We start from the raw sequence: 12,536 nt of genomic DNA, 5'->3' as shown, positions 1-12,536 counted from the left end.
TGCTGAGGCTCTGGCAGAGTATGGCACACACAAAAAAAAATGTTTTTGTGTTCTTAATTAACTTTAAAAGCTATTGCTTGATTGATTTCTAATGACTTTAGAATGTCTCTGCAGGTCTTTGCATATAGAAATACTCAAAGTATTTAACAGTCGGCAAAGCATTGGGCTACATTCTATCCAGCTGTCAATTTTCCTATCCATCAACATTAGGGGATCATCTAAAACTAAATCCCCATCCAATTCATCAGTGTCTCAGTAGGGACAGTGAGTGATTTGTTGCTGCCAGAAGTTCTGGCACATTAGGGTAACTGCTTTTGAATTCCATCATAAATAACAGAATTCATATCCTATCTATCTATATTACAGAAATTAAATAAAACAAAACTCATTAATGGATTATGTACAGCTGTACTTTGTTTGAAAATAAGATTCTAATGTGGTCAGTATATGAAGTGAATATTTAATGTTTAATCTAGATAACGATATGCACAAGTCTAATTACTTTAGACATTATCTTTTCCTTCTCTTTAGCAGCTCAAAAGAAGACTCCTAAACCAAGAGGAAGGAAGCCAAAAGTTGAGAGGTTACCTTCTGTCTCCAGCAGCCTCAGGTTAGTATAATAACCAAGAACACACAGGATAGTGTGCAAACGTAACATATTTATTAGTTCTTACTAACCAATGTGCAAAATGACATAAATACATATATAATAAGATGGAATTAAGTTTTGTATAATATAAAATTTAACTATAAAGGGATATTAGGTTTGGTAGAGCAAAACAGCAGGATACTGGCCCTTTGGCCTAATGAAGTCGCTAAGGTGTCCACCCAGTCAGTCCCAATATCCTGCGTTTGACTCCTATCCCACTAAGCCCCAGCTATCCAATTGCTGCTTAAATAATACTTTTCTACCTGCCTCGACCACTTGTAGAACATTTCATATACTCACTATCCTCTGTGTGGAAAAGTTGCCATTTGTCCTTTTTAAATCTTTCCCCTTTCATCTTAAATCTATGCTCCCTAGTTTTGGTATATCCTATCCTGGGGAAAAAAGACTTCTCCATTCCCCTTATCTATGCCTCAATTAATTTTAAAGATTTCTATAAGGTTGCCTTCATTCTACATTACAAGGAGTAATGACCTAGCCTGATCAACTAATTCAGGCTCTTTAGTCCTGGCAACATCCTCTTACTACTTTCTGAACTCTTTCCAGTTCAGCATTGCTTTCCTATAAAAGGGTGACTAGAATTGTACACAGTATTCCAAGTGCAGTTTCCCCAATGATTTGTACAACTGCAGCATAATGTCCCAATTCCCATACTTTGAAGGCCAGTGTACTAAACTGTTAACAAAGCATGCACATGTATCCTTAGGTCCCTCTGCTCCATTGCACTCTAGTGTCCTATGTTGGTTTGACTAACCGAAGTGCATCATCTTATACTTAATTTGCACTACTTGGCCCACTTCCTTAACTGATCAAGATCCCCTTCTAATCTACAGTAACTTTCTTCACTGTCAACAGCACCAACTAATCTAGTGTCATATGCAAGCCTTGTGTATTTGCAGCCAAATCATTCATATAAATGATGAATAACAAAGGTCCCAAACCGACCCCTGTGACACACCAATAGTTACTGGCCTCCATTCCAAGCAACAACTGTCACTACCACCCTCTCTTTCTAACCTCCAAGTCAATTTAGAACCTACATAATTAGCTCTCCTTGGATTTCATGGGACCCAACCTTACAGACTAGAGAGTGCCTTGTTGAAGGGTCCTTGCTGAAGTTCAAATAGACTATGTCTGCTGCCCTACTCTCATCTATCTTTTTAGTTACCTTTTCAAAAATAAATTACTTTAAAAAGTTGGTCAAGCACGATTCCCATGCACAAAGTCATGCTGACTCCTAATCAGACTCCGTAAATCCAAGTTCTGGTAGATCCTAGCCCTCAGAATTCCCTCCAGTAACTTCTCCACTACTCACCTCAGGTTAATTGGTCTGTAGTTTCCTTGCTTGTCCTTGATACCCTTTTTAAACAATGGAACATTATTATCAAGCTTTGGGAGCTTCACTACTGGCTAACGATGAAGCAAACATATCCCTGGAGGGTCTCCACAATTTCATTAGCCTTCCACAAAGTCTGAGGATGCACTGTCAGAGCTTGGGGATTTATCCACCTTAATCTGCTGTAGGGCTTCAAATACCTCCTCCCTGATAATGTGAATGTCCTCCAAAGTGTCTTCACTTGTTTCTCTTATCTTCTGAGTAACTATGATTTTTCTCTTCAGTAAATACTGAGGAGAAATATTTGTTAAAAGTTCTACCCATCTCCTGCAGCTCAAGACACCGACAGCCCTGCTGATCTGCCAGTCTCTCCCTAGCCATCTTTTTACTTCTACTGTAGTTATAGGACATCATGGGGTTTTCCTCTAATGTTTCACTGTGGACAAGACATTCTTGACAAGCAGTCATCTATCATCTATGCTATTTAGACTTTACCCCACTGCACACCACTCTCTGCACCAATCCCAACCCCATCAAACCCACAGGCCGGTGGGGGGGTGGGGGGTGGGATGAGGGGCAGCGGCAGTCCGGTGCTATTGTAATCTGGTTAACTGACCTCTACCTTGCTGAGGCCAGGTGGCAAGTCTCAGACGTCTCCTTCTACTTACCCCTTGAACAGGATCCCACTCTGGAACATCAGGACGTTGTTTCCCACAACATCAACAACCTCATCAAATATGGAAATCTTCCATCTACTGCCACCAACCTTCGTTCACTTATCTCACACTGTTCATTTACCTCCTACTCAAGATCCACAAACAGGATTGTCCGGATAAGGCCATTGTTTCTGTCTACCGGCTGCTGCCCCACTGAACTTTTGTCAGCATGTCTTGACTCCATTTTGTCCCTCTTTGTTCAGTCCCTTCTGACCTACACCTGTGACACTTCACACACTCTCAATGTCCTCAATAATTTTCAATTCCCTGACCCTGATTACCATAGATGTCCAGTTCCTATACATGTCGATTCCTCATCAAAAAGATTTCTTTCTCAACAACAGACCTGACCAGTTCTCCTCCACCCCCACCCTCCTCCATCTGGTAGAACTAGTCCTTACACGCACCAATTTTTCTTTCGGCTCTTCCCGCTTTCTCCAAACTCAAGGTGTAGTTATAGACACCTGAATGGGCCTTTTTGTTGGCTACGTACTACAGTCTAAGTTCCAGGGCTTTCCTGGTAATGCTCATTACTGCAGTGCATTGATGACTGTATAGGTGCTGCTTCATGCACCCATGTTGTCATCAATTTCATCAACTTTGCCTGCAGCTACCACCTTGTCCTTAAGTTCCCTTGGTACCTTTCTGACACCTCTCTCCTCTTTCCTGATCTCTTTGTCTTCCTCTCTAGAGACAAATTAGCTACTAATACCTTTTACAAATGTACTGACTTCCATAGCTATCTTAGATTATACTGTTTCCCACCCTGCCTTTTTCTTTCTGTCATTTCCTTTGTCTCCACCACATCTGCTCCCAGGATGTGAGGCAACACTTCACCTACAAATCTTTTGGGATTGTGACTTGTACTCTGTGTTCCTGATGAGACCTCCTTTACATTGGTGAGACCAATTGTAGACTGGGTGACTGCTTTGTCAAACATCTCCACTCCCTCCACTAAAAGCAATTTCCTGGTGGCCAACCAATTTAATTCCAATCCCCATTCTCTTTCTGACATGTCAGTCCATAGCCTCCTCTGCTGCTACAATGAGGTTATTCTCAGGTTAAAGGACCAGCACCTCGTATTCTGTCCAGCTAGCCTCCAACCTGATGGGATGCATATCAATTTCTCTAATTTCCCATAATCTTTCCCCCCTCCCCTTTTTTCTTCTTCCATTCCCCACTCTGGCTTCCCTCTTTTCTCTTCTCCCACTGGTGCCCCTCCTTCCTTCCTTTTCTCCCATGGTCTATTCTCCTGTCCTATTCAATTCCTTCCTCTCTCGCCTTTTCCCTTTTCCATGTAATACCTCCTAGCTTACTTCATCCCACCCAACTAGCTTCAGTTATCACCTTCTAGCTTGTACGCTTCCCTCTTTCTGCCCCCCCCCCCCCCATTCTGGCTTCTTCCTCCTTCCTATCCAGTCCTGATAAAGGATCTTGGTCAGAAACTTCGACTGTTTATTTCTTTCCATAGATGCTGCCAGACCTGCTGAGTTCCTCCAGCATTTTGTGTGTTGTACATTCAGAACAGGTCTAATGAACTTGTGGAACAAATATAGATTAATGGATTTGATGTAATAATGATGTAGTTGTGTGGTTAAATATTACAAACAGCTTAATAATTTGAAAAGGAGAAATTTGATAAGAGTATGACTTATGATTTTAGTTGAGAAATAGAATCAATAACAAGTAAGGACAAAAAAAAGTACTAGTGGAAATATTTTATGCAGCAGCACCAACAGTGTTAGGAAAATAATCAAGAATTAAGAAGTTGGAGCAAAAGTAACATGTAGTTCCTAGGACATTTTAATATTCATATAATATGAGTAAATTAAATTTGAAAAAGTAGATTGAAGGATGAGTTAGAATATGTTCAGGACAGTTTCTTGGTCCATTATCTTTGTGGAATCAATTTGAGAACAAGATTCCTTAAAAGTGGTATAAAGAAGCAGGGTTAATTTGTAACATCATAGCAAGGGGTTCTCCAGTTGTAGATTAACATAGTACACTTGCGATTTCTGTTCAAGACTCTTTCATAGATTATGCCTAGGTTTGGATTAATCCTTGAGTAAAGGATTGCATCCAGTTTTGAGCTGTAATTCTGAGTTTAAAGTTAATTACCTGTCGGGATGAGGAAACTAAGGCAGATTAGGAAATGAGACTTAAAGGTTTGAATAACAGCGGATGAATGTATATTCCATTGAGAAATAAACTTTCCATGGAAAAAATAATCTATTCATAACTTTAGTCATGGATAGTGTAGCAATTACTTAAAAACAAACCAAAACTGCTGAGAGATTAAGCAAGAAGTATGACGTGTTTCCAAATAACAAAGTTCCAAAGTCAAAGAAAGGTACTTTTGATTCTTTATTATGAAACTGGCAAAGATGAGCGATCTTATAGCAATATAAAAAATATTAACAAAACTGAATTAGCAACATTGCATTCTTATTAGTCAAATTAGTGTCACTAAGCATTCTAATTAGTGATATCAGAATTAGAGTTCTTTATGTATTTAAGCTTTCCGATTAGCATTTCAATAACTTCCCAATTAGCGGTCAATAAAAAAAAATTACCCGCTTCCTCTCACTCTCAACTAGACCAAACTAAACAACTAAGAAAATAAGAATATGTAATAAGTTTCTTCTGCCATGCCCCAACCCATGTGAAATTACTGTAATAAATGCAATAAAGACAGAAAATTGTTATGTGGCTCCTAGGAACAGGAAATAAATACATGGCTTCTACATCCCAGCTCCTTAATTATTATACTAAAATAATTGTAACTACATACTACTAACATAGGAGACATGAAATCTTCAAGGATAAACAACATTTATTTAAATGTCCTCTTCTTTCTTCTTCTATTCAAATCCTGTAACCGTCATCTAGGCTAGAGGTTACCTGCACTTAATCCCAGTACAGAGTGACCTTTACCATCACTCTGTCAAGTCCGTAAGTCAAGTCAAAGCATGAAGCATCTAGAGCTGTAGCTCCTCAAACCTCTGACCCCTGTAGAAGACAGGTCTTGGTTATAGGCCTGCCCAGTCAGCTGGTCTTGGTCTTGATGTGCACCTGTCCCATAAATCCTCTTCTATCTGGAAAGACTTGAATGATTCTTCCCATGATCCATGAGTTTTGTTGTCAACTATAAACACAATAAATCCTGGGAGGAAACAGTGTTTTGCACCTGACCATTTACCACTGTTTCCAAAATAAATTTGACGTATATTGGACCTGCTTCCAACTATGATGAGCATAAATATCCTCCATTTTAAACTCCTGGTGGTAAGGATGGTGAAGTTTTCAGAAGCAACAGATAGTTAGCTGTTTCTGCTTCCAAATTATTGGGATCAGATGATGCTTTATTAATTGGGCGACTCTTGATAATATCCTCTACTTCACACAGGACTGTGTGGAGACCCTCTTGGTCAAGATTCCGTACTCTTATAGTGGAATTGAGGACCTTTTGCACAGACATGATTGATCTCTCTCATGTTCTCCATGATATGAACCACCTGTGAGGGGGGGATTAAAATGGGCTTAATTCTTTTTATAAGGACATCACTAATCCTATTAATTATTCCACTTTTCAATGGCTCTTTGCTGTACAGAGGTAGATCTGCCATATGCTGGCATCTTGGAGCTGCACATAAGTCGAGAAACAACACCTTAGACAGGATTCGTCTTAATAGCTATACAGCACCAGCAATCCAGTATTTTTGGTGCAACCTGGAGAACATGGTTATGGTCATCATGTCCTGCCTATTGATGTACATGAAGTCTGAGATATGAAGATCCTTTCCCAGTATAACAGAATGCTTAGACTGTTCAGGAATGGCTGCCTACTACGTTGTTCACCAACTCTCAAGAGACCATTTTCAAGGACCTAGATTGAGCTTGAAAATATGTCTGTTCCTTTTCACACTTAGTGCACTTTGCCAACTTGAGAATTCATCTGGAAATCTGTGGCAAAACCCATTGTTTTCCATTGCAGCCTTTCTGATCTGTTTCACTGAGAAACAACCTTGGCCAATCTGACCTTTGGCCTTCTCAGTTTCTCTCTCCAAAGAATACCCTTGTTGTTGTTCAAGTCAGACTGAGCAAGAGCAATGTTCACTTGCTTCCTCTTTTGAATAAGAAACAGGAGCAGGTGTTTAGATCTAAGAATCCAGGCCAACATTTTCTTCAGAAGGGTCCAAGATGAGAAGTGATGGGTTACAAATGTTACCACATCTACCTCCTCTTCAATCTGAGTGGCATTCATTGTAACACTCTTCTTGACATCCAAATCATGTAGCCGCAGTTCTGTAGAACATTTGGGTTTCACAGACCATTTGCTTTCAGTCTGAAGAAGATACTGATGCCCTGACACCCATATCTCTTTATTCAGGAATGCTTTCACCTTCAACCCTTTGAGGCCAAATCTGCTGGTGTGCTTGAAGTGTTTACAATCTCTATTGAGATGCTTGTGAAACCTTAAGAATTTCTGAAACTGTTTGCAATGAAGGTTCAGAATCTGGAAGTTTCATTCAGCACAGAAGTACGATCGGTCCAAAATACTGAGTCATGAAGCTGCACGTGCAACTGCTTCCTCCATGTCTTGTCTATATAGCTTGCCTCCATGGCAGTGGTGAGCTCAATTTGAAGGATGGAAACTACTGTAAACAGTGAAGCTACTGTAAATTTTCCCATGATAAAAGCACTGCGTACCTGAGAGCATGTTTTGTGCAACTTTAGGTCACTGTTCTAAAGCCATATTTGCTTGCGTCTGTAAAGTGCAGTTCACAGTAGTAGCTACTTCAAAATCCACAGGTTTCAAGCATCTAACAACCTTGAAGTCTTCCAAGTGGCAGAGTTCTTCCAGCCAGCTTGACCACTCACGACTAACTAAATTTGGTATAGTGTCATCCCAGCCAAGCCCTTCTTAACAAAGATCTTATAAAATCATCTTAGCAGATAGCACCACTGGACTCAAGATTCCTAAAAGATCATTGATAGAACTAACTGGAGGAAGCCCCTTCTGATGAGTGGTCTATTTTGGATCATGATCTTAAACTTGAAAGTATCAGACTGAATGCACCATTGCACCCCCAGTATTCTCTCCAACAAAGGAATATCTTGATCCAAATTCTTTGTCTTTCGCTCTTTGCTCTTCTGGTATCGCAACTAGCACACTATGTCTATTGCTTATCCACTTTGTGAGTTGAAAGCCGTCTTTTGTATTAATAGATAAAAGGTCATAATAGAACAGAGAACACAAGGCATTCAAGATGAAAAAAGTGACGAAACAGACTTTTAACATGGTAAACCAGCAGGGGGTTGTTATGTCTCCCACTTGTTGTGAAAATGGGGGACACCTCCCTCTTCTTTGCCAGGGAGAGAGAGAGAGAGAATCTGTGCATTGTGAAATGTTGGATGAAATGCAAAGCGTTTGGGGTAACTGTGTCTTTGCTATCGCTTAACTCACGCTTGTGCTTGGTAGCAGGTGTGCTTTTTTCTGCCGGTGGGGGGGGAGGGGGAATTGTTGCCCGCCACCGCTTACACATGGGAGGGGGGAGCTGAGGGGAACTTCGGGGTTCTCACGTTTAACTTGTTCATTCTTTGGGGCACTTCTCTGTTTTCATGGATGTTTGCAAAGAAAAAGCATTTCAGGATGTATATTGTATACATTTCTCTGACATTACATTTGACCTTTGAACCTTCAACATAGAGGCAATGCAGAATTTTATCCACCTTCTCTCAGCTGAACTGTTCTTAATTGCCTTGTGTGCATTTCCAAAGAGTGAAGTTGGCACAGCTTGGTGGTGAAGTTGCTCCAATATGATTAAACCCCATTTCAAAACCCATCATATTTTAGTTCAGGTCACCATCAGCCCGCCAGAGAAACCTCAGCAGATCCGAATCTTCCGCTGGTACTTTAACCTGATGAAACATTAATTCACTATCTACCATGATCACCACTAGTTCTTTCTGAATCTGGTTATGACATCAGTCGGTGAATTAGCAAGATCTGGACCCTGTAAAAGCTGAGCATTAAATAATATTCCTTGAAAAGACACTGCACAGTCAAACACAACATGAAGTTTCTCTCTTCTGAGGTGATAAATACCATGATGTAGAATATACCAGACTTTCCCATCACTGCTTTCCAGATCTTCTGCTAGCACACTTTCAGCATAACCTTTGGAAATGACATCCTTCATGAAATCTGTGTGGTCAGTGTGAAATGACGCATTCTCCGTAAACATCTTTCTTAGATTTAGAGCACACTGTTTAGCAATCTTCATATTATTTGGCATATTAACCTTTCTTTCTGAAGGTAAGCTCTGCAAACTTGTGATCTTCTCTTGACAAACCAGGTTGTTCATTCTGTTACGAAACCCCGTAACTGGGTCACTTACCAGCAAAGATAGAGAGGTCCGTTGAAGTCTGATGGTACTATTTTTAAAAGTATTTATTGATAAAGGGGCACAAAAATAAGATTAATGCAAACATACAGATAATATATGTCGTCAATACTAAATCTAAAGCGCGGGTATAATAATAACCAATAAGAAATAGCTCTATCGTTGTCGAGGGGATAATGTATTGTCCGATGGAGATATAACTGTCACTGTTAGTTCGTTCAAGCTGCAGCGTTTTTGGGTTTAAGAGCGAGGCGGTTTAAACTTGCCCAGGTCTTTTATGATGCCAATCCGTTGAGTCAGGGGAGTGGGTTTCCCCGTTGTTAGCTAAAAGCCGTTTTCCAGCCACCAGTTCCAGCAACGGAACTGAACGCACGTGGCCTCCTTCAGATGACTTCCTGCTATTACGTGGTCGCTTAACGTTTCTTCTGGTGCGTCTGAGGGGCTGTTCCTACAGACCCTCTTTTATCCTGACTCGCAGGGTCGTAGATGTCAATCAGGTTGGGGGTGATGCAATCTCTCCCTCAACCAGCCCACTTTGCCCGAGGGCGTTCACGTAGCATAGTATCTCAATCCACAAAATTCACCTTCCGGAGACAATGGCCATGTCCCGTAGCTTTACATCGCCGGGGAAACGAGACATTCCGCACGTCTCTTTCTCATTTCCTGGGCCCCCTGAACTGACTCAGTAGTGATCTTGCGATTCTCACAAAGGAGGGGGCTACTCCGCACCCTTCGGCCCCTCAGAACTGTGGTACATTCATAACAATTCTGATTGCATACAGGGAAGTCAGCCTTGAAGTGCTGCTGCCAAAGCTCATCCAAGTTTTTAAAAACTGAAATCCTTTTAACTGTCAACTCTGTGCTCATTTTCTTTTGTCGTCATGGTCTCTTTTCAGTGGTCCATTCACAGTGCAACCCAACAACCCACAGTAGTGGCAATTGCATAGGGTCCATCACTAACAATGCAAGATCTCCTGCAACAGCTCCAATGCTTTAGGCACATTTGTCCCTAATCGCAACTCAATTTCTGGCAAATGAACATGTTTCAGTTGTAACTAATCCGTGGGAGATTTACAATTATGATGCAATTTTCTGTTCATTACCAAAATGTTCCTGTAGTAAAGCATTAGTTTTCACATATCCTTTCTTGGGGTCAACGTGCTGGGAACTTCTGACAAGTTCTCTAGGGCGACCTCTAGTGTATTGTTCAAGGAAATAAAGGCATATATAAAGCTATATATAGCTGTCAGTCTTGTCTTCAACACTTTCTAAAAGCCCTCATGATTGCATGATACAGCAATGGATCACTATCGAAGACTTGAATCTCTCTTTTAGGCAAAGATGAAATATTGTTGTACCAATAAGGTTGTTATTTCATTTTGCTTCGATAGCACTATTTTGAACTCTGTCATCTAAAACAAGTGTTTTCATGCTGTAAGTTAATGACCCCATGAGCACTTTGAGCTGTTGGCATATGATGTAGGTTCAGAGTGCCTCATTAGAGGACCCTGAACAACCTTTTGGGGGTCTTGTTCATGTTTTACAGAAACTTGAGGAATGAATAAATTAGCATCGACACTGGGTGTTTTTGTTTTCCTTTGTGCCCTTCTATTGTAGGAACTCACACCATAGGACTGTCCTGCTGGAGCACTCAGTACACCGTGAAGGCCTTAGCACATTAACTTTATTCATATGCGTAGCAATTTCTTCCTCTAACTTAAGCTGTACCTTCCTTTTCCATAGATGATCCACTTCTTCAATCTGCTCCTCTTGCTCTTCCAGTGCATATTTCTAGTTCAGTAATTGTTGACATGCAATTAATGCAGCTAATCAGCCTTTGTTTTAGTGAATGCAGAAGAGGTAGTAGATACAGGTTTTCTTCCTGCAAGAAAACTTCGAGCACAGACATTACAGACACCGTGATTCAGTTTCACATCATCCTGTGGGTCACCTGCTCTTTGCATAATCAAACCATGCCTTGGAATTTGAGAAACATTGTCTGATGGAAGGTGAAGGTTTCACATCCCCTAAGAATACATTATAATAGCCATCAATGCTTGAAAAACATCTATTTTGTTTCTCGTATGAGCTGGGGAAGTAATGAGTTTATTATGTGATGTTGCTTAGCAGCAGCTTCAGAAAGATTAATCAGAATGAGATTGCACTTGTAAGACATTTTCTTTATTTTTCATAAGGTTATTAATTGATGGTATTAAACCTTTAATTTTGTTTACATTTATTTCAAACCCTTTTGAAAACTTTGATTCAGTTAGTCTTAGCTTTAGCTTCAGTTTCTTTTTTGCAAGCCCGTCTCCAGAATCATTGATGTCAATTCCATGCTTCCATACACTTGTATTACTTTCTCTGGTTGCGTGTCTCGCAATTAACTCTTTGTTCACCCGCAGCACCATCGATTTTCGATTCAATAAACATAGTCAACAAAAAGCTGTCCATGTATCCACAGTGCTTAAACCAGACCGAACAAACAGACTTCAATTTAAATGTCGGCAACCGGAATATTTCAGCGCTTCAATAATACAAAGTGACAAACCCTCAGGCAAACACCATAAGATTAAGCAACGGTTCCCAATGGACAGGCAGCGCTGACCATCCAAAACTGGTTTAAACCACAAATACACAGCATGAATCAACAAAGGGTCGTTTACTTGCTGCAAGCTGCTACAGTTTCGCCAAGAGGTCCGAACTGATGTTTGTTTGCTATAACAATTTTTTGTTGACTAAATGTAGCAGTTACTTTAAAACAAACCAAAACTGCTGAGAGACTAAGCGAGGAGATCGACTCTGTATGATGCACTTCCAAATAACAAAGTTCCAAAGTCGAAAAAGGTACTTTTGATCCTTTACTCTGAATCCAGCAAAGACAAATGATTTTATAGTGATTTAAAAACAAATTAACCAAACTGAATTAGCGATATATGAATCTTTGTGTTTCAATCGCAGTAACTAAGCATTCTAATTAGCAATATCAGAATTGGTGTTCTTACATATTTAAGTCTTCCAATTAGTACTCTAATAACATCCCAATTAGCGATCAACAAAAATTGTAATTCCTAGGTGCCTCTAGTTCTCAACTAGTCTAAACAATTCACTAAACTAGAATATGTAGCTATCCTCATTTGCTTCTACTATGCCCCAACCCATGTGTCAGACCACCATAATTGTGCCACAAAATATAATACAGACAGAAAATTGATACATGGCTTCTGCTCTTGGAATTAGACTGAAATAAGAGATGTACAGTATTATCAAGCTTTCAACATTAGAAACCAGCAAAGAATGGACAAAAATATAAAGATAGAATGAGAGTAACATAACAAATTTAAAAACAAATGTAATAAGGGCTCCTTGAACTGGTTAGTAAAGAAATAAGAGAAATAAGTGGGATCTCT

At 40.0% G+C, this 12,536-nt stretch overlaps 1 protein-coding gene across 3 annotated transcripts in view; it reads left to right on the top strand.

Moving 5' to 3' along the window:
* hdgfl2 (HDGF like 2) overlaps window positions 1-12,536 on the top strand; it is a 96,963-nt gene that overhangs the window by 59,925 nt on the left and 24,502 nt on the right. For 2 of the 3 annotated variants that reach the window (XM_059991598.1, XM_059991596.1), the window contains exon 8: window positions 532-610. In XM_059991598.1, the coding sequence (XP_059847581.1) occupies window positions 532-610 (79 nt within the window). The remainder of the gene's footprint in view (window positions 1-531; window positions 611-12,536) is intronic. The other variant, XM_059991597.1, reaches the window with a different exon arrangement.

The sequence above is a fragment of the Hypanus sabinus genome, chromosome 16 (assembly GCF_030144855.1).
Source record: "Hypanus sabinus isolate sHypSab1 chromosome 16, sHypSab1.hap1, whole genome shotgun sequence".
Lineage (NCBI taxonomy): Eukaryota > Metazoa > Chordata > Chondrichthyes > Myliobatiformes > Dasyatidae > Hypanus > Hypanus sabinus.
This window is presented reverse-complemented; position numbering and strand designations above follow the sequence as displayed.